Source organism: Centroberyx affinis, unplaced genomic scaffold (genome assembly GCF_046629955.1).
Source record: "Centroberyx affinis isolate AG114_WGS23_722 - 3 ecotype Tasmania unplaced genomic scaffold, CSIRO-AGI_Caff_v1 ptg001033l_1, whole genome shotgun sequence".
NCBI classification, from domain to species: Eukaryota; Metazoa; Chordata; class Actinopteri; order Beryciformes; family Berycidae; genus Centroberyx; species Centroberyx affinis.
The window spans coordinates 73,325-98,645 of NW_027279591.1; the positions used below are offsets into that span (position 1 = coordinate 73,325).

The 25,321-nt window shown below is 38.0% G+C and overlaps 1 protein-coding gene across 1 annotated transcript; it reads right to left on the reverse strand.

The window, feature by feature from the left end:
- Positions 1-2,760: 2,760 nt before the first annotated feature.
- Positions 2,761-18,278, reverse strand: LOC139647027 (up-regulator of cell proliferation-like). The gene is made up of 3 exons (XM_071522837.1): positions 18,257-18,278; positions 17,969-18,037; positions 2,761-11,138 (listed from the first exon to the last, which is right to left on the reverse strand). The coding sequence occupies exons 1-3, from the start codon at positions 18,261-18,263 to the stop codon at positions 6,454-6,456; spliced, it is 4,761 nt and encodes a 1,586-aa protein (XP_071378938.1). The 5' UTR covers positions 18,264-18,278; the 3' UTR covers positions 2,761-6,453.
- Between the last annotated feature and the right edge of the window lie 7,043 nt (positions 18,279-25,321).

A 25,321-nucleotide genomic window follows, 5' to 3' on the forward strand; every position in this document is an offset into this window, starting at 1 on the left:
CTCTATTTTAGGACAATCGTCACATTTTGCGTTTGTTGTTGCAAGACAACAGGTAATGAGATCAAATCCAAATGAAGAATCTTTTAATGTATGTCCCCCTGTCTGTGCGTTGTTTAGTGTGCCCACGACTACACTGGCCAGACAAGAACCTACAGGAAAAATGGTTGGACTCAGGGAGCAGAGGGTAGCCTACAAATATTGCCGTCAGCCAAAGAGTGAACGCTCCCTTTAACACTGTGTTGCATCCTGTGGCAGCAACCAAGCATCCAGCATCAAGATTTGCCTAGATCCAAATCCATACGGTTGGCGCTATCGTTCACTCCATTTTATGAATGGGAGAAATGAACAAGGCAACAACACATTGTTTCTATATTATTATTTAACATGTATCGTACATATGAATGTAAAAAGAAATGTTCAAATTCAAATTGACTGTTTCTATATATAAATTTGAATATAAAATAAATTACATGTTGCAAAGCAACTGCACTACAGAACCCTATCAAGGACAAACTTTGAAAAGCACCGTGCATAAAGGCTAACAGCTAAGCCAAACGTAGCTACAGAGAAGTCTCACCGGTTACCAGTCTCACTTTGACAGATCTTTCTCCTGCTGAAGGTTACATGTCCCACAATGACAAGTGAAGAGGTAGGTAGCAAGTTTACTAACAAGTTTACTAGTATAACAAGTTTACTAGTTTAACAAGTTTACTCGCTCGCTTCATCGATTCCTTCATTATGAGAAAATTTTCAGGAAACGGGAGGGGGAGAGTGCCACTTGAGGGAGGAGCCAAGCTAGTTAAACTGAAGCTCTGTTAGACCGAAGCTCAGTGAAAATGGCAAGAGGTAAGGGAGGAGCTAGCTAATATTATGAAGCCTAACGCTCTGTGACTAGACTTTATCTAGCCATAGGCTAAAGCTATTTAGGTTAGCTAGTTAGCCTATACCTAGCTGACCTTCCATGTTCAAACAGCCTAGCCTAGCTATCTAGGTAAGCTAGTTAGCTAGCTGCTGACTTTCCAACACCATAAATGCCATGGCCATGCATGAATGAAAAAAGTCAAAGTCATTGCTATTTATGTTTTCTGCTGCTATTTATATTTTGGCCAGAGTTCCTTCTGTGTCATTCAAGTTTGTCAGTTAGCTCATCGATGTTTAAAGCGATATTGAACTTTGGTAGTGTCTTGGGTTGTGTGTCTTCCTCCATGATATAACAGCAAAATCAGTGATTTTCTGTTAGGCCTATCTGTTGCTCCGGTAGTAGTGGAGATTGGAGAATTGTTTTTTTCTCTCTCCATTCACTGTCATTGTATGGAGGAACAGTCTGAAAATCACACTTTTAGCACATAAACAAATGCAAACAAAGCAGATAAAAAAAACTAAACAAATGTGAACAAAGCATATAAAACAACTAGTAATTCTACAGATGTTTCTTAATTGAATCTCCTTTTTTATGTTATCAAACCAACAGGAGTAACACCGTAATGTTGGTGTTATTCTAGTTTGAAATGAAAGGTTTTATAAATTATTTCTGCCTTCAAAGCAGCTCTGAAGGAGCCAGGGAGAGAGAGAGAGAGAGACAGGTAGGGCAGCAATGGGAGTGAAGCAAGGAGAGCAGCCCAGAGAGAGAGAGACAAGTAGTGATCCAGGCAGTGAAAGGGATGAGGTAAACAGGCAGCACTGCACAGTAAGGTTATGATGTTGAGTAGAGAGCTGAAACAAGGGACCAAGGGCTCCATTCACAGTCAAACTATTTGACTTATTCTCATCCTACGGGATCTGACACAGAAGGGAGTTATTAATGTGGTTGTGCAGTCATTGATTTCAGTCACTCTGTGGAATTTGACCTTTCAATTCGGCGTGGGACTTGAAAAGTATTGGTGTGAAAACCTGCAACGCTGTGTAGCCTTGACGCAAGCTAGACTTGACACTAGTGCCCTCAAGTGGTAGAAGGCTGAACTGCACTTGTATGACTGTACCCTTGTCTGGAATTCACTGCTCTTGAAACAAGTGGTGAAGCAGTGCCGCAGTGTGAATTCATACTACAGCAAGCCTTTTGTGTTATGCAACTTTTCATAAAACATTCCCCAAGGCAACGTTTACCTTTGTCACGTCATCCCCCCTCTCTCTCTCTTTCTCCCGAACCTTCATGTCTTTCCGCTGTGAACTATCAACTAAAGACTGAATCTCCACCCACAAATCTTTAAAAACATTTCTGTATCTAATGAGATCACCTCAAATTGTTATTCCACACTGTTCATTCTGATGATGACTGTGATATTCTAAGCCAAGGACTGCTCGGATAACAAACTGACCTCTTCATGCATGCACATCTTTGACAGGGTGAATGCTAAGGTGGCAGGCTGCACCGATATGCCAGATGGTGGCAGTCTATGAATAATGCATCGCTGTCTTCAGTCAGACAGGCCCAAGCTGATCTGAGGTCAGCTGAATGACACAGGTGGCTGCTGGGTGGATCATGCTGAGAGGTGGGGTGGGCCACCCAGGGGTGAGCTGCAAAGACTGGCACTTCACATACAAGATCCTCACATCTGTCTGTCATTTAGGCACTGTAGATATAACAGCATTTAGGTCTTTTAGAGTCAAATGCAACAAGAATTATTATTTGATTTTATTTTAGTATTGTCAAATACACATCAATTGCTTTTTCTTTGGAAAAGATTATCTATATTTTGCAAGTAATTATTAGACATACAATCCTATACATTATATGTATGAATAATGATGGCATATACAGTATTTGTTTCAAAATATTATTTATTTTTCACATGCTGTTTGTACATCATCATCATCATCATCATCATCATCATCATAATTGTGCACACCACTCATTATGCACCTAGCTGTAAAGCAACTTGGATAAAGGAAAAAACATTTTCATTCATCAAAAATAAACATGCAATAAGAATAATTGTGATATAGTAAATGTAAAAACACAGAAGCCTGACATAGCCAACATATTTCCAGCTTTTGAACTTGTATATGGCTTGTTCAACTCATCATCTGTCTAAAAAACACAAGACAGAAGTTCAACAGTATTTACAGACATAAGAATGTTATAGTATTCACTGCCATGGCAACTTGGATAAAGGAAAAACATTTTCAATCATCAAAATACAAATAGCTGTGATATAGTGAATGTAAAAAAACCCTGACTTAACCAAACTATTTCCAGCTTTTGAACTTGTATATGGCTAGCTCAACTCATCATCATCGGTCTAAAAAACATAAGTCAGAAGTTCAACATTATGTACAGACCTATGTCATAGTATTCACTGCCATGGCAACTTGGATAAAGGAATAACATTTTCAATCCTCAAAATAAAAACATGCAATAAGAATAACTGTGATATAGTAAATGTAAAAGCCTGACATAACCAAAATATTTCCAGCTTTTGAACTTGTATATGGTTTGTTCAACTCATCAATATCTGTCAAACAAAACTAAGAAGTTCAACATTACCTGCAGACCTAATGATGTCATAGTATTCGCTGCCATTAGCTGGCAACTTAGATAAAGGAAGAACATTTCCAATCATCAAAATAAAAACATGTAATAAGAATAACTGTGATATAGTAAATGAAAAAAAAAGCCTGACATAACCAAACAATTTCCAGCTTTTGAACTTGTATATATGGCTCATCATCATCTGTCTAAAAAACATGAGACAGAAGTTCAACAATATCTACATTAGCTGGCAACTTGGATAAAGGAAAAACATTTTCAATAATCAAAATAAGAATACCTTAGATATAGTAAATGTAAAAACAAAAAAGTCTGACATAACCAAACTGTTTCCAGCTTTTGAACTTGTATGTATGGTTTGTTCAACTCATCATCATCTGTCTAAAAATGTAAGAAGTTCAACATTATCTACAGAGCTAAGAATGCCATAGTACTCAGCCATTATCTGGGCAACTAGGATAAAGGAAAAAAAAAATCAATCATCAAAATAAGAATAACTGTGATATAGTAAATGTGAAAAAAGCTCAACATAACCAAACTATTTCCAGCTTTTGAACTTGTATGTGGCTTGTTCAGCTCATCATCATCTGTCTAAAAAACGTAAGTCAGAAGTTCAACATCAATATTAGCTGGCAACTTAGATAAAAGAAAAACATTTCCAATCTTCAAAAATAAACATGCAATAAGAATAACTGTGATCTAGTAAATGTAAAAACAAAAAAGCCTGACATAACCAACATATTTCCAGCTTTTGAATTTGTATATGGCTTGTTCAACTCATCATCTGTCTAAAAAACATAAGACAGAAGTTCAACAATATTTACAGACATAAGAATGTTATTGTTTTCACTGCCATGGCAACTTGGATAAAGGAAAAACATTTTCAATCATCAAAATACGAATAACTGATATAGTGAATGTAAAAAAAACCCCTGACATAACCAAACTATTTCCAGCTTTTGAACTTGTATATGGCTAGGTCAACTCATCATCATCGGTCTAAAAAACATAAGTCAGAAGTTCAACATTATCTAGAGACCTAAGGATGTCATAGTATTCACTGGCATGGCAACTTGGATAAAGGAAAAAACATTTTCAATCATCCTACTATAAAATGAGGAAAACTCTGTCCGTCTGTCTGCATCCATTTTGCTCCTCAATGGGTTGGACAATCAATCTGAAACTGCACATGGGCATTGAGCATTGGTATAGGAAGGGACTGACGAAGATGATTTTTCCATTTTCCCAAATTTAGGCTGTTTATGCGCATTTTTGGCAAGTCTGCATGTAGTTGTGGCGCGCGCATCCCCAGGTATGGACTAGTCAAAATAAAAACATGCAATAAGAATAACTGTGATATAGTAAATGTAAAAGCCTGACATAACCAAACTATTTCCAGCTTTTGAACTTGTATATGGTTTGTTCAACTCATCAATATCTGTCAAACAAAATTAAGAAGTTCAACATTATCTACAGACCTAATGATGTCATAGTATTCCCTGCCATTAGCTGGCAACTTGGATAAAGGAAAAACATTTTCAATCATCAAAATAAGAAAAACTGTGATATAGTAAATGTAAAAACAAAAAAGTCTGACATAACCAAACTGTTTCCAGCTTTTGAACTTGCACATATGGTTTGTTCAACTCATCATCATATGTCTAAAAATGTAAGAAGTTCAACATTATCTACAGAGCTAAGAATGCCATAGTACTCAGCCATTATCTGGGCAACTTGGATAAAGGAAAAAAAAATGCAATCATCAAATAAGAATAACTGTAATATAGTAAATGTAAAAAAAAGCCTAATGTAACCAAACTATTTCCAGCTTTTGAGCTCATCATCATCTGTCTAAAAAATGTAAGTCAGAAGTTCAGCATTATCTACATTAGCTGGCAAACATTTTCAATCATCAAAAATAAACATGCAATAAGAATAACCGTGATATGGTAAATGTAAAAAAAAAACCCTGACATAACCAAATTATTTCCAGCCTTTAAACTTGTACATGACTCGTTCAACTCATCATCATCCGTCTAAAAAATGTAAGTCAGTAGTTCAACATTATCTACAGACTGAATGATGACATAGTATTCATGCCATTAGTTGGCAACTCAGATAAAGGAAAAACATTTTCAATCTTCAACATGCAATAAGAATAGCTGTGATATAGTAAATGTAAAAACAAAGAAGCCTGACATAACCAAACTATTTCCAGCTTTTGAACTTGTATATGGCTTGTTGAACTCATCATCTGTTTAAAAAACATAAGACAGATGTTCAGTTATCTACAGACCTAATGATACAGTATTCACTGCCATTAGCTGGCAACTTAAAGGAAAAACATTTTCAATCATCAAAATAAAAACATGCAATAAGAATAACTGTGATATAGTAAATGTAAAAAAAAGCTTGACAACCAAACAATTTCCAGCTTTTGAAAATTCAATGGCTTGGCTTGTTGAACAAGCATGGCTTGTTCAGCTCATCATCATCTGTTTAAAAAACGTAAGAAGTTCAACATTATCTACAGACCTAATGATGCCTTATTCATACCATTAGCTGGTCTGGGATAAGCATCAACCAAAGTCAACTGCATCAACGTAAAATACATACATTTCAAAATAAAACATCATGTCCTGTGTTTGCACAATGTTATTTTATCGTCTTATTATCTTATTATTAATAGATTTCAGAATAGTGCATTTCACTCATAAGTTACAAAATATTTGACCAGTACTTAATTTTGCTTAACCAGGCTTAACAGGAAAATATCTACTTTTATGAATAAACACATTGACTCGCCTTCGGTTGACAAAAATTGTTTCAAACTGTATTTATCTGTCTTTCATTGAACTAAATGTCCTAGTCTATTCAGGCCCTACATCCTTTTGGTCTTAACTGGAGTGTGATTATAACTCTGTTTGCAGAATCTTTGCATTTTTCACTTAAATGAACTACATGTTTCACTTTATATTGAAGGCGTTCTTCAAATGATCCAGTGCTTGTTCCTTTGTGATGCTCCTCCAGGCCTCTGGAACATCAGCTGGTTTGGCCTTGTACCTTTCAGCAAATCTGTCATTGTATTGCACCAGGACATACTTCCAGTAGTCAGACGCCTCTATGGAGGGGTCTGGGGGAATGTGCCAGTCTGGATAGTATTCACGGTATTGTTTGTAAGGATGCCACTTCCAGTTGGTCTCTGTGTTTTTGAATTGACGTTCACTGTGTACGTCAGTTGTACACAGTGATTCAATCAGCTTCTGACTGTTTATATCTCTGTATCTACCAAGACCTTGTGGCCGATGCACGGCTGCATGATGTTGCTTGTGGTCTTTACCTCCAGCCTCACATGGAACTTTACAAAAGGGGCATTGCTGTCCGCAGCCAAACACCCGCTTGAAGAGCTCATCCTGTGGTTTGATGGGAAGGTTGTTCAGTGTCTCAGTGATGTCTTCAGAGTTTGAGAATTCCTGCTGGAGCTCTTCCCTTAAGTCACTCAATGATTTAATGAGGCTCTTGATAAATGGATGGCATGAGCTTTGTATTTGAAACAGTACGCCTTTTACAGCCTCCATTGAGATTGAGATGTCTTTAATCAAGTTTTTGCGCATGTTGTTGATGAGCTCTGTGATGCTCTCATTGTTATCTGGCAACTGAAATCCATCCTCTCCTTTTGAGGCCTGCTTAATTGCTTCCGTTGTTTTTTTAACTATTACCTCCAGATTGATGTTTTTCAGTTTACACAAAGTCTTGTCCTCTGACATTTTTTGCAGGATGTGCTGAAATATCCAGTCCTTAACATATATTTCATATTTACAAATATACTTGACAAAACTGCTGAAGTCTTCCTTTTCCAGCAACTCTTTTAGAATGCAATACTGGAAAAATGAGCGTGAACTGTACTCTAGTGAATGGCAACTTGTCAAAATTTCATCCACAATGTCTATTCCAAGAGATCTATTGATGTACTCTTCCACAGCAGGTTTGATACAAACCTGGACAAAATCAGTTGCTTTGCGTTGGCAATGATCTTTCTCTTTGTACAAGTCGAGAAAATCTGTCAAGTACTGAGACTTGTACTTCTCCAGCTGAGTTTGGGGATCATTATCTAACAAGTATTTTCTGTGCATTTGATGGAATTCCCTTGAAGCAATGCCACATATGTGAACTTTCAGGTCAATCTCAAATTGGGTATTTGTTTTGAGGCGCTTGTAGCTTTGTTTAAGGGATTCATCTACTTTTTTCAGAAGGTCGTTTGTGAAAGTGTCATGGTAATCTCTGTTTGTCTTTGCAGTATCAAGCACAAACCGTGTGCAAGTCTCAATTACATTGTCTGCAAAGCGCTGCAAATCTCCTTTCATGTTTTGTGTGAGGATCAGATTTTGAATCTTCTGCAAAAAGGAGTCTATATGCTTACTCCTGGCCTTAAATGAATCCTTTCCAATTTCCTGTAAGTCTTTTATATTCTGCAATTCCTCACTGACATTCCTATTGGAGAAATTCTTTCTCAACTGCTTGAGGATACATGCAGATATATTTCGTTCTTTCAGGCCAGACACATTTACAACAGCTCCAGTCCACATCTTTTCAAACTCATCTGTCAATTGTTCATCGGACTGCAATGATTTTTTGCAGTTGCTCAGGAGCTTCATCACCCGTTCTTCAATCACATCTCTGTATTTCCTCTGAATGTCCTGAGCCAATTTTACACTTATTTTTAGCTCAAGGGCACAGTCCAATTTATTATTCACAGAATGTTTGATTTCATTTTCAAGACTATTGATACTATTGTAAAAGTCAATTTTGTATTTCTCTATCAGATTTACACGTTTGTCTTTCCTTTTGTAGTAGGCCTGAAGTTTGTCCCTCATTTTGTTTTTTTGGAACGCTATCTGTTCTGACGCCTCAGATTTTTTTGATGCAACCATTGTATTCCAACATTGGATGTCAGATTTATTGTCAGCATTGGAGATTTCCAACTCTGTTGCTGTCTGCCAGGAGAGAATCTCTTTTCTGGAATCCCATTCCCATTGACTGAACTCTTTGCAAAGGTTGTCATAGGCTTGAGCCACAAGAGTGTTTCTGAAACTAAAAATGAAGTTCTCATATTTCACGGCTTTCCAGAGACTACTCATCCATTTTAGAAACTCAGGTATCTGTGAGACTTCAGTGTTTGTGACACTTTTTAGGGTCTCCAAAAGATTTTTCTTGAAATCTGCTACAGCTTCACTGTAACCTGTGTTCACTGGTGCCATCGGAGGAGTTCCATGCCAAAGCCCTGGGATGTACCAGTTGTTTTTTTCCATGTCATAGTCTAGCACATCTGTGAATGCTTTAATAGAAGGCTGTCTCTCCATGTCAGCTGCAATCTGTGTCATTTCATTGAGCTGATCCAAGAGATGCTTTCTTTCTGTCATGTTCTTCGTATGAGCAGAAACTCCAGCGACATTTTGGTGCACAAAATGGCAAACTGGCTTTTTCCCAACTTCCTTCATTCTCAAGAATGCATGAGCTGCAATTTGCAGGACATCTTTCATTTCTATTGAGTTCTCCATTGCAATGTTGATAATGGTGACATCACTTAAACCGATGACCAAGGTTGCCAGCTGGTTGTCATGCTCATAACTATCTTCCAGTTGTGCTAAATCAGGAGACTTTAGACCCTCTGTGTCAATGAGAAGTACAAAGTCACAATTTAAGTCGCTTTGCATATCCTCTCCAATTCTGAGGAAGAGCATGAAAGCTCCTCTAGTGCATCTGCCACTGCTGACAGGAAACTGCACACCAAACATGGTGTTGAGCAGCGTTGATTTCCCTGTACTTTGTACACCCAACACAGTCAGTACTGACAGTCTGCTCTTCCCTCCAACTTTCCTGTGAAGCTCCATCAGCACATCTGTCACCCATCTTTCTGGGATGTTGGAAGCATCTCCATCCAAGAGCTCTAAAGGATATCCATCCAACAGCATTTCAGCAGCCAACCCAGGGAGCCGAGATATTTCATTAGCAGGTTTATTTGAGCTGAAAAAGGAAGCCTCATAGATCTGTCCCATCTCTCTCATGTAATGCTCTATTCCCAAAGAGCTTTCCAGCAAAGCGTGATCCAACTCTGAAATAAGTTTTGTGTCTTTCTTCTTGCATTGCTCTTTGAATTTGTTGCGCAGTACAGACAGTTTGTTCCGTGAATGCGCATCAAGCTTGAGTTTCATCCACTTGAGAAAAAAATCTCTTTCCTGTTTGTCAGTTGTGTCTAAGGATGCAATAAATTTCTTCATTGCTCCAGATAGTTTGTATTTGCTTTGCTCCTTCCTAATGCATACTTTCTCTTTCTGTAGCTGACATTTGTATTCTTCCAGTCCTAAGTCACCAGCTTTTTGCAATCTACATTCCTCCTTCTCTAACTGGGCTAACCTTTTCCAATTATCTCCTTGTAAAGGAAGCTGTTGTTTCTTGTAGTCTGGTATACTCCGCACACCAATACCTTTCATGATCTCCTCAGCTGCTCTCTTTGGGCTGTCACTTTTGCATTCATCCACAGACAGATTAAATTCAACAGCTTTACCAAGCATATTTTCAATGTTCATTGTGGTTTTGACATGTTTCAGTGTTTTGTTTAATGCTGTACAAAGTTTCTTTGAAAACTCTGCAACATTTACCCTTGGAACTTTTATTTTCACACTGCTGTTTGGCAAATCTAAGGCTTCAACTGTTTTCTTGGCAGACATCATGTCCTCACAAGCATTCCCCTCCTTGCGATTAACAACTATGAAGAGTTTGGATCTCACATCTTGAAGAGAAGTCAAAATCCTGTGCTCAGTTTCTTCAACTTTGTCCAGGAATAGAAAGGTAGCCGTTGATACTTGAAAAAGAAACATGAATTCTGCTAGTGACTCGCAAACATCTCCTCTCAAATTGGCAAAGGCAATTGACTCTGGAAATATGTCAAGTTTTTCTGAACCACAAGGAAGGTACCAGCAAACCTCTACCAATCCATTGGCAATTGTTCTTTGAACTGCTCCTCCTTCCATATCTCTGTGTGTGAAGATATTGTGATTCTGCTGGCCACTGCTGAGAACATGATTCAGAATTTGGGACTTGGATAAACTACAGTTCTTAAGCCTTACGAAGGAAAAGAGTGGTATATTTGCATTAACAATGTTGTCTTCAACAAACCCTTTTGATTCAGACATATCATGTGGACGCCACTCTTTGAGGATGTCTCTCAGAGCCCAGAGCATCAGGGTAGTCTGACTGTTATTGCCACGGGGTAATAGCAGAGGAACAGAAAACTGGCACATTGACATCTTGAGGGCCATTTCCTGTTGCAAGAAGCTGTCAGCACATAGGAAGAGTGCTGTTATGAGATCGAGAGGATTAACCTTATTGTCCTCTGCAGATTCATCTGCAGTATAAAGGTCTAGCTCAAACACATCATTGTTTTTCTCATCATTACTTGATAAATGTGTACAGTTCCTGCATTCTGCATTGATTTTAAAGAGTTTTCTGAGAAAACACCATGGTATTGCTTCCACTGACTCAATGTCTTTATCAAATATGTTGTTTTTGTTGATCTCCAGGAGTGATCGAAGGGTAAGCTTGTTGGGATAGTATTTCTCCAGTCCAAGTTTTGAGAGAAAGTTCAAAACGCCTATAAAAACAAAGAGAACATCACTCAGATATAGTTTTAGAAATGGACAAACATCTCCTCCTGGAGCTTACTTACTTACTTTTGTGTGTGTGTGTGCGCACAGCAAATTCATGGTTGTAAATATTCTGGTGTTAAGGTATTTTTAAGTGTTGAGGTTCTGGTGTTAGTTTTTTTGGAATGACCACTACTAGTGACGAAAGCCCACCAGTGTCTGGCGTGACATCGTGGAGTTCCAGGTATTCAACACCTGTCAGTGTTACCATCTCCATCCAGGCACTTGGTCTCTCTACTTGAGAAAGAATTTTCCAGATGCCATTTTTCCATGCTCGCTTTGGAAAACGAGAACATGGGAAAACGAGAGAATGGTGAGTATAATTACACGAATGTTCGCTGTTTGATAGATATTTGCATCAAATTTGTTGAAGTTTGTGTTGTTTAAACTTTTGCGATATTTGCACTTCTGATAACCAGCTGCAGTGGTATTATTAAGTCCCCGAAATGCGAGTTTCGGGGATATTATGGATTCACCCCACCCACCGCCACCGTGTCCACCACAGATCCTTTGTGTGAGCACGATAACTTGAACAGTTTTTATAAGAATCTTTTCAAATTTGTTATGAACATTGATGACCTCTAGAGGAAGAACTCTATTGAATTTGGTGTGTTTATGATTATTAGAACTATTATTAATTAACTGATTTGATTAATCTCCATGCTATTTGGACCCATAGCTCACCAATGGTGCATTATATTGTATTGAAATTTGTCAAGAGAATTGTTTGGGCGATTATGGAGATTTGTATGAAATTTGCACTTTCTGTGATAATTATTAATAAATAAATAAATAATTTTTTTTACTGGTACTTTTTAAAAAATGATTATTGTTTTTCTCTTTGGGCTCAATTTCCTGTGAGATGGTAAATGCTAGAGCCATGAAACTTTGCACCATGGTCTAGTATGGCTTCAATTAGACCCATAAGAAATATGACCCCCATCAAGGCTAGTTTTACCCTGCTATATTAGGGTTGCCTGGTAGAAATAATAGGTGGGCGACTTGAGCAGTAGGTAGCCCAGAGGTTAGAGAAGCAGACCAGTAGTCAAAAGGTTGCCCGTTCGAATCCCTGGCCAGATGGCACAAAAATCTGGCAAAATGACAGCTGACTGGAGGGGTTGACAGAGTCAAGATCAGATGCAAGCTTCTGTCATTGTGCCCTCAGGCCTCTCCAGCTTATGGCTGTGTGTTTGTGTATGGGGTGTTTGGATGGGTTAAATGCAGATTAATTTCCCCATGGGGATTAATAAACTAGTATTCTGTTTTATTCTATTCTATTCTAATTTATAAAGAACAATTTGAAGCAGGGAAATTGGGAGGTATGAAGCAGCATTTCTAAGTTTTTCTAAGTTTATTTGAGGCAGATTGATTTACCCTAAAATAAAAAAAAATACCTTCATCCATATTTTAACATAATCAACTCCATAACATTTATTTTCATTGGATGAGCTAAATTCTCATTTTCTATTTTATTCTATTAATTATCTGCCATATCTGCCAATCATAACTGTATTACCTTTAGTTGCAATTAATGGTTTTATCTTGTGACTAAAGTGTTCCTGCCTGAAATATTGTTATTCACATTTTTTTGTTAATTTCATTCCTTAAATTGTCTTTATTGCCAATAAAGCCTATTGAATGGAATTGAATTGAGAGAGAGAGAGAGAACAGCGGTGGTCAAGCGAGCTAGAGAGTGAATAAAGAGAGGGTGTAGGGGCGTTGTTGGGATTTCAGAACATCCGGGGCTCAGAGGAAGTCACAGAACTATACTAGGGGGGTCCGGGGGGCATCCTCCCCCGGGAGGATGAAAAAAGTTCAACAGCAAAATGCTTCCTACACTGTTTGACCGATTACCACCAAAATCGTTCAGTACCATCTATGGTCCTATGCTCTTTAAGTTTTGCTCATAGATTGTTGATATCTACTGTTTTGAAGATATTAACCATTAAAGTTGTGAAGGAGGCATGGCCTATAAGCTAAATTGTTATAACTTAGTGATAGATTGTCCAATCATCATGAAACTTGGACAGCATGTTCATGTGTGCAAAGACATTCAATTATTGACCAATAGGGAGTGCCACAGAGGCCAGAAAACGGTATCTCCTAATCCAATTGGTGAAATTGCATGAAATTTGGTACACATGCTCTAGGACCATGTCCTAGTCAAAATCTGAAGATTGGTTGTCCTTCGTGAAAGTGGGCGTGGTCTATGCAAAATGTCATAGACCAACATAGCTTATAACTCAAACACAATTTCACCAATTGCTATAACACTTGGTAATCATGTTCCAACCTTTATGTGGAGCATGCACACCAATTTCCATACAGATCTGACCAGATTTTGCCAACAGCAGCTTTTGACTGCTAAACACAGTAAAGCCAATACGAAGTTGGATACTGACACCTTTTAACTTACATTCTTCAGTATCAGAACTTGACAGCTTGAAGCCTGATAGCTCAACAGCCTAATATGAGAAAACTGACAGTAATCTTAATGCAAACCTCCATGTTTCAGCTCTGGCTGCTGTACTGACATGAACCCAGCCATCGCTGCTAGCGGCTATGTTTACTTAGTTACATTTATTAATAATAAGTGAAAAATAAAAAGTGAAAAATAATAAGAGTAAGGTACATACCCTTTATTATTGGGGAAACAATCCCTAGAGGATCATATCAATTCATTTTGGAATGAATAATAAGTCTTATAAATATCTCAGAATTGTAAATAATTCCTTACCAACACAGTTAGTACTGACTTACTAACAGGGACTGACTGGGGCAAGAAAATGGCCCTGGACCTTTTGACCCAGACCGGCCCACATCCAGCCTCTACATCCCCACGCCATTGACGCATACATGAATACAGCAAGACTTAGTGTCAGTACTTCTAAGTATATATGATAGGGGTGAAATGGATACAGAAAAAAATCTGAACCATTCGGTTCTGTGTCCCCCCCCACTCCCCACGTGGTCCAATCTCCCTGGAGAGTATCTGTCCAATCAGTTGTCAGAAATACATGTCAATCTACGATGACATCACAGCTGGATTAGCCTACTAACACAGGAGTAGCCTGTGGAGCAAATTGTGGAATTTTAAGTTTCACTTTCAGACTCTGCTGCTGCTGCTCTGCGAATCTCCAAATGACAAACATGATGTGATGCGCACATCGGCGCATGAGAGATCGATTTGGATCAATTTGACCAATTTTAGATTTTTTGGCTTCTGTGTCGATATTAAAGATAGAAAAGCCCGACGTCACTCTTGTCACACACACAGCAGGAGGAGAGGAGAGCCAGTAGGACCAAAACAACGTTTTGTTCCCGCAGCAGCGATCTCTCAGTGAGTTCAGACAGGCACAGAACAATAACTAAAACATTGGGGGTAGTGATGCGAGGGTCAGGTTTTTTTTTTTAACCCACAACCGCCCGATCCAACACGTCAACATCCGAACCCGCCTGTTCGTTCTCAATATTATCTACAATACAATCGACCCGACCGCCCCATCTGTGGGACCCGCAGGTTTCGGGTTTACCTACGCAGCACTATCTGGGTTCAGGGGGGTGGTTAGGATTTCAGAACATCCGGGGCTCAGCGCAGAGGAAGTCACAGAACCACAGTAGTACCCCCGGGAGAATGTTTTTTAAATTTCAACAGCAAAATGCATCAATCTGGTGTAATTTGAAATGAACATACATGGGTGTAAATGAAGCAGCATAGTAAACAGTTTGAGCAGCAGGCTGTACAGGCCAACAGTGATACAGTATATTGTAGTCTGTCGGTCTCTCTCCTCAGGCCTGCCTCCTGAATTCTTCCCTTGACACTTATTTGTCTCCTCCTCTCATCTCTCTTTGTCTCTCTCTCCTACTCTCTCTTGTTTATTTCAGGTTTTGCAAAAATTGAACAGAGACACAGTTACCAATTAATATATAAAACTTTAAATATATATGATATAGCCTACAGTATGTGCTCCTCACTCCTCATCTCTCTTTACTGTAAAAAAAGATCCAATCCAATCGTAATCCAGTGAGTTATATTTAATCAAAAGTTATATTTCCATATATTTCACTACCTATATCACTATATTACTACAACCTAATAGTGAGCTACTTTGGTTTGTTTGTTACGTATGGAAACTTAACTTTAAGCATAACTCATTTTAAGAAGTAAATTAAAGAAAAAGTAAAGTAAAGAAGCCTAATCCATTCTGAATGGCTGGAGGAGTCTACCAGCATAGTAAAATATACAGAGGCACAAATTAAAAATTACCTTTTTAAACTTTTTCTCACGTTTAATGTAAACAATGTCTTAAGTTGAAAATAATATAGATGTTTCATGTGAAGAGAATTATTTTTTGCATTTAATGTTCAGCAGCCCACATAAGTAAACCTGAATGGGAGGATTCAGTAACTAACTGACTAACCAGCTGACTGGAGAGAAATAGTAACGTTTTGTTTACAGTGATCCAATATTATATTGAAGATGTTGAGCTAAAAAAACTGCTGTAGCTTGTAGGCATCTAACCATGAAGCTATGAACCAAGTGTGAGTCCAAGCTAACCCTCCAGTGTCCATCTGGCCGCCTGTTAGTCAACTCTCCACCACACAGCTGCCTGATTTCTGCTGTCTTTCCAGATGGATAATCAATCACTTGATTAAACTAACCTATAACATATTTTACCTTTCTTCCTCTTTTGAAAACGTGAAGAAGATCCATAACCTGTTTTGTCTTTTCCTGACATTGTGTTTCCTGGCTGTAGCCCACCTTGCCTTCTCTGACCTAGACTAGGACCGAGCGATTAAAATCCTCCATAATGTAACAGTTAGCCTGTTCCTTTAGTTCCACTCAAAGTACACGATGACAGATTGACAGAGCCCCCAGTACCAAACAGACACACATAGCAAGCGGCGACAGGTGAGTTCGATTTGTGTCCCGGCATGTACCTCGATGCACCCAAAGCCGGGCTTCACAGCTGGCTCATGTAAAATAATCGGCCCGCTCTGACTACTGACTCGAACACACCCCGCACTGTGCGGGCAGATCTCTGTAGACAGGCTCACTAAGGAGCGTGGATGGTGAGAGGCGACAGAAATCTTGAACAATGTAAAACTTCACTGAGGACATATTAACTGATCAAAAATATTCAGGGCTAATCTCAAAATATTCGGGGCTTAAGCCCCGAAAGAAAGACCCTGGTGACGCCACTGTCTGGGTTTATAGCAAAGATTTGTAGCCCTGTTCAGTAATGGAAGATTTCAGGCTGCATGAGTTAAGTTGCATTTTGTGTTGATGCCCTGGTGTAAAGCCACTGAGGTTTGCATTTTATGTCGCAATGGTGTTGATGTTAGCCAGCTACAATGCAGGGATGTTATGTTAAAATAACAAAGAGCCAGTATTTACTTTACTTTTGAAAGAAAGTCTGTTGATTTAGATATACTGGACTTAATTTTCAGTGAAAAGGTTTTCATTCAGGAATGAAAGTTTTCATTATAAAATAAATATAATAATAATATAAATTGGAATTTGCAATTGTAGCCTACTTCCCCTGCCCAGTGCACCAGATATAGGCCTATATACCGCACCGAACCGAAACCGTGACCCCAAAACCGTGATATGAACTGAACCGTGAGTTTTTTGAGCCATTTCATATATAAAATAGTACTACATGGTTTGTCATCAGCAGACCACCACTGTGAGGATACCACAGCAGATACAGGCTGCTATGTTGTGGATTTAGTGCATCATGATAAAGGGCTATATATATAGGGCTATATAGATATAATCTATATCAATACAGATGAAATCAGTCAGGGATTGCCATTGCCATTTTTATCTCTTTATTTGGTAACAATAAACTATAAACAATTAAAAGGGGTTCACATGTAGAGAGAGGCACTGAGGCCAGTGTCCTTTATCTCCCTTCAGGACGGGGGAAGTTGGCGAGAGAGGCACTGAGCCTCTTGATGCCGTTCGTCACTGGCAATGGAAATGCTGCTGGTGCTTGCACAACTGAAAAGGTCAGTAACTTTTGTGCATTTTGATGCCTCAGCTTCACTCAATTTCTCTGCCCTGCCTTTTCGTTTTTTTGGAAGGATTCCTTTCCATTTTGTCACGTTTTTCTCCAAAATACTGCTGTCTGATCGTGCTGATCGGCTCATCTGAGCTTAGATGAACGCTGAGCCGATCAGCGTGGTCACCTCTCTCGCTCAGATCTCTCTCTCTCTCTCTCTCCCTCTCTCTCTCTCTCTCTAATGGGTAGTAATAAGACACTTAAAAATCCTTAAATAACACTTGTCATTGTTGCAATACATTTGGTTTCCAATAGATTCCAATAAGGTCACATGGATAACTTAATGGCACTTTAAATCTCTTCTCTCACATTTTTACAGTCTTTTATGTAATGTGCTTAATTTATTTTCATTATATTTATATATTATTTATATATTATATATATTGTTCTGTAGCTTTGCTTTTCAGTTATGTATTTTATTTTTATTGTTTGGTTATTGTTTTTTTATAATGTCCTTTATAACTATTTTCAATAAGTCTAGTATTAATAAGGATAGTAAAATTTTACTGCATTTGTAGGTGGAGCCAACTATGAAGTCTACATTAATTGCTCTAGTTGTCAACCTGCATCTATTTTGCCGATTTCCATTGCTAGTAAATATTTGTAATTAGGTTACAAACTGTTGCTATTCGCTGAATATTGCTAAATACTTGACAAACATTGTTTAAGAGCTGTTTGTGGTAAAATCTGTAATCTGTATGGTGGCGTACCTGCACACTCGTCTTTCTGCGGCCATTGTAGATGAGGTGTCTTTCTCTTCATTCCCCTGTACTTCAAACCTAGAGGCAAAATTAAATATAATCTATTTGTTGGATAGCATCACTGTAATGACAAAACATTCCATACCTAGAAATCCATCCAAATCAATCAGTCAGTCAGTCAATCAATCAAAATACTGCACAAATCATTAATCCATGGTAAACACATTATATTTGGGTGCAAACTCAATGCCAAAAGAGCAAAATGATTCCAGCTCATTTAGTTTCTCTGTGACTTACCCGACATCAGAATGCAGGAGGCTCTGGGACTCTGAATGTAGGAAGGTCAGTGTCTGCTGCAGCATTTATACATGAAGAAAGTGAAAGCATTTCAAAATGTGAAACCTGAACAACAGGATTAAATATTTTGCCCAAAGTTTGTTTTTTTACTCTTGAGTGAATACAGGGAGCAGCCCAGCTTGCTCTCATCATATCAGTAAAAACCTGAAAGTTCTTCCCACCATATCTTAGCCATTTCAATAGTCAATTAACTCATATGTCAGCTCTATTTTTTTAATATTAAGTAATTTTTAATATAATTTTTTTATCATTAGAATTTCAAGTTTAACTCTGGTGATATAAGCGTTAGGGTTGAAAGGTCATCCAAAGACAAAAGAGTCTTTGGTCCAAAGAGTAAAAGATAAATATTTTACTCAAATGCTGCTAATTAAGTTACATTTTGCTCAAAACAAAGAATTGTCTATACAAAATTACTGTAGAAATGTAGCTCATGAAGCAATGCTTAAATGTTTAGTGAGAGTTGAAGTTATTTGAAAATCAAAGATGCCCTGACCTATTTATTCTTCACTTTGCTTCACTTAATCTTGTGAGACTAACAATACTGTGCACACACAGCCTCCTACACATGCATTCAATGGATTGAATGAAAAGTCAGCTGGTGTCTGTGGAAAACTTAGGGCTTCACTGCCTTTCTTAGGGCACTTCTGCACTTTGGTGAGCAGATGCATGTTGGGCAATACTTCAGAATATGTGAAATGTGATTAATAAGACATTGTAAAGACAAATGAATGAATGAATGAAATAAAATCACTGCATCTACTGGACCCTCCTTCCTCAGATATCCAAAGTAACCTAGTAATATACAACTAAACAAAAGTTAACTGCCCTGATTCACTGTAAATATTAACATTGTTTTTGCTAAAACTTGTATTCATTTGGCTGTTGGGTGGTGTAGCGGTTAGAAAATGTTCTCCAAAGACCCAGAAGGTCCCAGACTTGATCCCCCATGACCCAAATGTCTGCCTTGTCGCCTCTTGCCCTTGAGCAAGACCCTGAATCCTTTCCAGAGCGTTCTTCTGCTCTCTGTTATGTTGTTTGAATTAAGTAAGATTATGGGAAATATGACATTGTGCAATATTTAAGCCTCTTAGAGCTACAACAAGTAGTTCATCTGACGTCCTTGTCGTTTCATCAACATTATTTAGATACAGATCAAACACAGTCACACCCACATTTTTGGTGGAGAGTTAGGCAATCAATGCAGATATGCACTGATAAAATATGTATCAAACCATTGCAAACAAAAAAAAACAATATATCAGTTCTAATCCTAGTAGAAATGTTTGCTTTCCAAGAACATTTCAGCACATATAAACCTTCAGTCATGTCAACCTTCAGTCTGTTTGATCGCCTGTGTGTTTTGCAATCGGTAGGATCCTTGTTGATTCGCTCTGTACCTCAGTGCAAAAGAATATAACAACATGAGTACAAGAATGCAACATGAGTACAAGAATACAACATTAATACATAGTACAAGAATAGTACTATGGTACAAGAATACAACATGAGTTTTTGAGATCAGTAGAAGACTTAGTAGAAGGAATTCTGCAGTGAGTTTCCAGTGAACATCCATGCAGGTCACTGTGGGTGTAAACATTCCATTTATCAGAATTCACTGACGCATTTATCTTTACTTCCTTATTGCTGACAGGAATCCTTCTCGCTGTACTGCCAACAAACTGCTGGTAACACTAATTCTTTATTATAAAATTATTATTATTATCCAATTTTTCCCAAACTTGCAAAAATATTGACAGATTTCTTGGTTATGTCTAAACAGGACATGAGCTCTCCAGCACCTCCATGTTGTTTGATAGGGCCAATAATGAAAGGTTTGCCTCTTCTTCCGTCTGCTGACTGGCCACAAAGTCTGATTGTGTTGTGTGAATCCACTGAGAAGTTATAAGCCTTTTGATAAGAAGCCAAACCCCCTTTGGACAATCGGCGTGAAGAGTTAATCAGTTCTTCCTCGCCCCATGACCAAACTTTCCACAAAGTTTCATGCAAATCCGTTCATAACTTTTGGAGTTATCCTGCTAACAGACAACCAGACAGACGGAACAGGGCAAAAACAAAAGCGCTGTCCAACTCCGTTGATGGAGGTAATAAATGTGACTGTGGTATGTGCAGAAAGTGAAGAAGAATGGCTTTGGATCTCGTTGTCTAGGCTGTTGGAGCACAGTACAACCTATTTTCACATAGTATTTTTCCTCCCTAGTTTTAATATTTTCCCAGTTAGTTTTAGTTAAAAATTACCTTTTTCATTTATATAATCCCATCAGATTTTTTTCAAATTAATGTCATGTTGGTCCCACATTGGACTACAGGGAGGTTGAGGTCCAACCGACGTAGCCTATTAACCCAACACCGATGCTGAATGACTGCATTTATGGGTAAAGACAATGAATGAGTTAATTACTTTGGAATAAATGTGAATAAAATCTGCTTTATGAAATAAAATCGAAATGACAGAAAATACTGACTGAGCATTGTGATGAAATAATCTGTAGAATCTGATTCTTTTGTTCTTTTGTTAGTGCTGTGTGTTCAGCAGTTCAGTCTGTCTGACTCTCCTTTAAGGATATTCATCATGTCGTCTGTGAGGATCAGCAGACAGACGTTAACTCTCTTCATCCTCATCTCTCTTCTGATTGGTGGAGGCTTGTCTGCACCTTTATGGATCAGGTATGAGAGAACACACTGGGCCTTATTTCTCCTCAACCTGGCCTTGACTTTATTTTCATCCAGTGCATGTTATGTCTTCTTCTAGCAGAGCCGAGGAGGATACAGCTGAGTTACAGCTGCTGTTTGACCCCGGCCTCCATAAAGAGCACATCAGTCTGTTTGATGGTAAGACTGTGATACAGCAATGTCTGGTGAAGAAGAAAAAAAAAATACTACTTCCTCAATAAAGTGCTATCTTATCTTATCAAAGTGCTGCATAACCAAGAAAAATAAAAACTGAACAAATGACATAGATCAATAAAACAGAAAGGACAACGAGGTACAACGATAATAAAAATGTTCAAACTGAAGTCAAATAAACCCAGCCACAGGGATAAAACAAATGGTATAAGTAACATACAAGCAACAAGAATAAAAATGAGTAAAAGCCAAAGATTATATAAAGGCAATATGATAACAGTAAGTTTTAAGAAGTGGTTTACCTATAAGTCAGAAAACTCATGTTGATTGTTTTTTAATTGTTTTGGTAGCACTCAAATGTCTCATGTGTTTGCTATGAGACTTGATGGCCTTCTATTATTTTTACATTAATATTAGAACAATAATATAATAATCAGCACATTATCAGTTAAAAATGTTTCACCAATTATACATAATGCTGGTTAAATTGATTGTGGGATGCTATTATATTATCACAGAATTTATTAACAGCATTTATTACATTTTTGTCCTGGTAGAGGGACATTTTATGACCAGATATTACATTATCAGTTTCTACAAAGTCACTGACTGGTAAGCAGAAACATCCACTGGATATTTTTCATCAATGTGCATATATGAATGTGTTGTTCCAGATTACGGTGTGAAGCCCGTTCCTGTTCATCTGCCTCCCTACAATCAAAAACCTTATGAACCCAATCTGGAGGATGAGTACTACTAACAGAAACACCACAGATCCTGATGCAGTGAAACTAAACCGATCTCTCCAGCCTTGGATGGAAGCTCATCTTCAGCACAATGCAAAAAACAACAGCATGTAAAAACAACAGTGAGTAATAAAACATCTGTGCCCTGTATGCATTTTCTTTTCCTGTATTTTTTAATTTTTTTTTATTTTGTGATCATGTTTTTCCCACGGTGCAGCTGGGGGCATCAGGAGCCAAATTCAGGTCAGGCAGTCAGTCATAGATCTGTTGTTTCGTGAGATGGCCTCTAGAGGGCGTCTTTGACTGCTATTTAAGTTACGTTAGCCGCGGACCACAACACTGATCGGTTATGTGTAATTAATTTTCAATAAGAGCTGTCTGTTGTCCGGACAGGACAGATGATGCGTCCATCTCCTTGTTTTATTTTTATACTTACTTGCTACAACAGCGTACCTCTCTTTTAACCCAGATAACGTAAAGCAGTTAGATACACTCCATGACAGTCTTTAGAACTTCAAAACTGGATGTCAATTATAATTTCCTGCAATTAAAACTGAAAGCTAACTAGCGATGAGGCTAACGTAGCTTTATCAAAGACTGTTCTTCTCTCTCTAGCTCTTCTAGTCAACATTAGCATGTTAGCAATCCATGGCAGCAATGAGACAGAGAAGCTCCTTCGGTTCTTGCTGTAAAACCTCTCACCTCAATGACTTGCCATAAGTCAGTTTATACGGAAGCTAGTCCAACAGTACGCATAAAAATGGCTGCCACTCCGACCATCCTGGAACGTTGATTTGAATGGGAAATACCGTTCTATCCACTCAAGTTCTGTGGTGTATAACTATATGTTCCCTGAGCAAAGAGAGCATTATGATGAAAGCATTTCAAAATGTGAAACCTGAACAACAGGATTAAATATTTTGCCCAAAGTTTGTTTTTTTACTCTTGAGTGAATACAGGGAGCAGCCCAGCTTGCTCTCATCATATCAGTAAAAACCTGAAAGTTCTTCCCACCATATCTTAGCCATTTCAATAGTCAATTAACTCATATGTCAGCTCTATTTTTTTAATATTAAGTAATTTTTATCATTAGAATTTCAAGTTTAACTCTGGTGATATAAGCGTTAGGGTTGAAAGGTCATCCAAAGACAAAAGAGTCTTTGGTCCAAAGAGTAAAAGATAAATATTTTACTCAAATGCTGCTAATTAAGTTACATTTTGCTCAAAACAAAGAATTGTCTATACAAAATTACTGTAGAAATGTAGCTCATGAAGCAATGCTTAAATGTTTAGTGAGAGTTGAAGTTATTTGAAAATCAAAGATGCCCTGACCTATTTATTCTTCACTTTGCTTCACTTAATCTTGTGAGACTAACAATACTGTGCACACACAGCCTCCTACACATGCATTCAATGGATTGAATGAAAAGTCAGCTGGTGTCTGTGGAAAACTTAGGGCTTCACTGCCTTTCTTAGGGCACTTCTGCACTTTGGTGAGCAGATGCATGTTGGGCAATACTTCAGAATATGTGAAATGTGATTAATAAGACATTGTAAAGACAAATGAATGAATGAATGAAATAAAATCACTGCATCTACTGGACCCTCCTTCCTCAGATATCCAAAGTAACCTAGTAATATACAACTAAACAAAAGTTAACTGCCCTGATTCACTGTAAATATTAACATTGTTTTTGCTAAAACTTGTATTCATTTGGCTGTTGGGTGGTGTAGCGGTTAGAAAATGTTCTCCAAAGACCCAGAAGGTCCCAGACTTGATCCCCCATGACCCAAATGTCTGCCTTGTCGCCTCTTGCCCTTGAGCAAGACCCTGAATCCTTTCCAGAGCGTTCTTCTGCTCTCTGTTATGTTGTTTGAATTAAGTAAGATTATGGAAAATATGACATTGTGCAATATTTAAGCCTCTTAGAGCTACAACAAGTAGTTCATCTGACGTCCTTGTCGTTTCATCAACATTATTTAGATACAGATCAAACACAGTCACACCCACATTTTTGGTGGAGAGTTAGGCAATCAATGCAGATATGCACTGATAAAATATGTATCAAACCATTGCAAACAAACAAAACAATATATCAGTTCTAATCCTAGTAGAAATTTTTGCTTTCCAAGAACATTTCAGCACATATAAACCTTCAGTCATGTCAACCTTCAGTCTGTTTGATCGCCTGTGTGTTTTGCAATCGGTAGGATCCTTGTTGATTCGCTCTGTACCTCAGTGTAAAAGAATATAACAACATGAGTACAAGAATGCAACATGAGTACAAGAATACAACATTAATACATAGTACAAGAATAGTACTATGGTACAAGAATACAACATGAGTTTTTGAGATCAGTAGAAAACTTAGTAGAAGGAATTCTGCAGTGAGTTTCCAGTAAACATCCATGCAGGTCACTGTGGGTGTAAACATTCCATTTATCAGAATTCACTGACGCATTTATCTTTACTTCCTTATTGCTGACAGGAATCCTTCTCGCTGTACTGCCAACAAACTGCTGGTAACACTAATTCTTTATTATAAAATTATTATTATTATCCAATTTTTCCCAAACTTGCAAAAATATTGACAGATTTCTTGGTTATGTCTAAACAGGACATGAGCTCTCCAGCACCTCCATGTTGTTTGATAGGGCCGATAATGAAAGGTTTGCCTCTTCTTCCGTCTGCTGACTGGCCACAAAGTCTGATTGTGTTGTGTGAATCCACTGAGAAGTTATAAGCCTTTTGATAAGAAGCCAAACCCCCTTTGGACAATCGGCGTGAAGAGTTAATCAGTTCTTCCTCGCCCCATGACCAAACTTTCCACAAAGTTTCATGCAAATCCGTTCATAACTTTTGGAGTTATCCTGCTAACAGACAACCAGACAGACGGAACAGGGCAAAAACAAAAGCGCTGTCCAACTCCGTTGATGGAGGTAATAAATGTGACTGTGGTATGTGCAGAAAGTGAAGAAGAATGGCTTTGGATCTCGTTGTCTAGGCTGTTGGAGCACAGTACAACCTATTTTCACATAGTATTTTTCCTCCCTAGTTTTAATATTTTCCCAGTTAGTTTTAGTTAAAAATTACCTTTTTCATTTATATAATCCCATCAGATTTTTTTCAAATTAATGTCATGTTGGTCCCACATTGGACTACAGGGAGGTTGAGGTCCAACCGACGTAGCCTATTAACCCAACACTGATGCTGAATGACTGCATTTATGGGTAAAGACAATGAATGAGTTAATTACTTTGGAATAAATGTGAATAAAATCTGCTTTATGAAATAAAATCGAAATGACAGAAAATACTGACTGAGCATTGTGATGAAATAATCTGTAGAATCTGATTCTTTTGTTCTTTTGTTAGTGCTGTGTGTTCAGCAGTT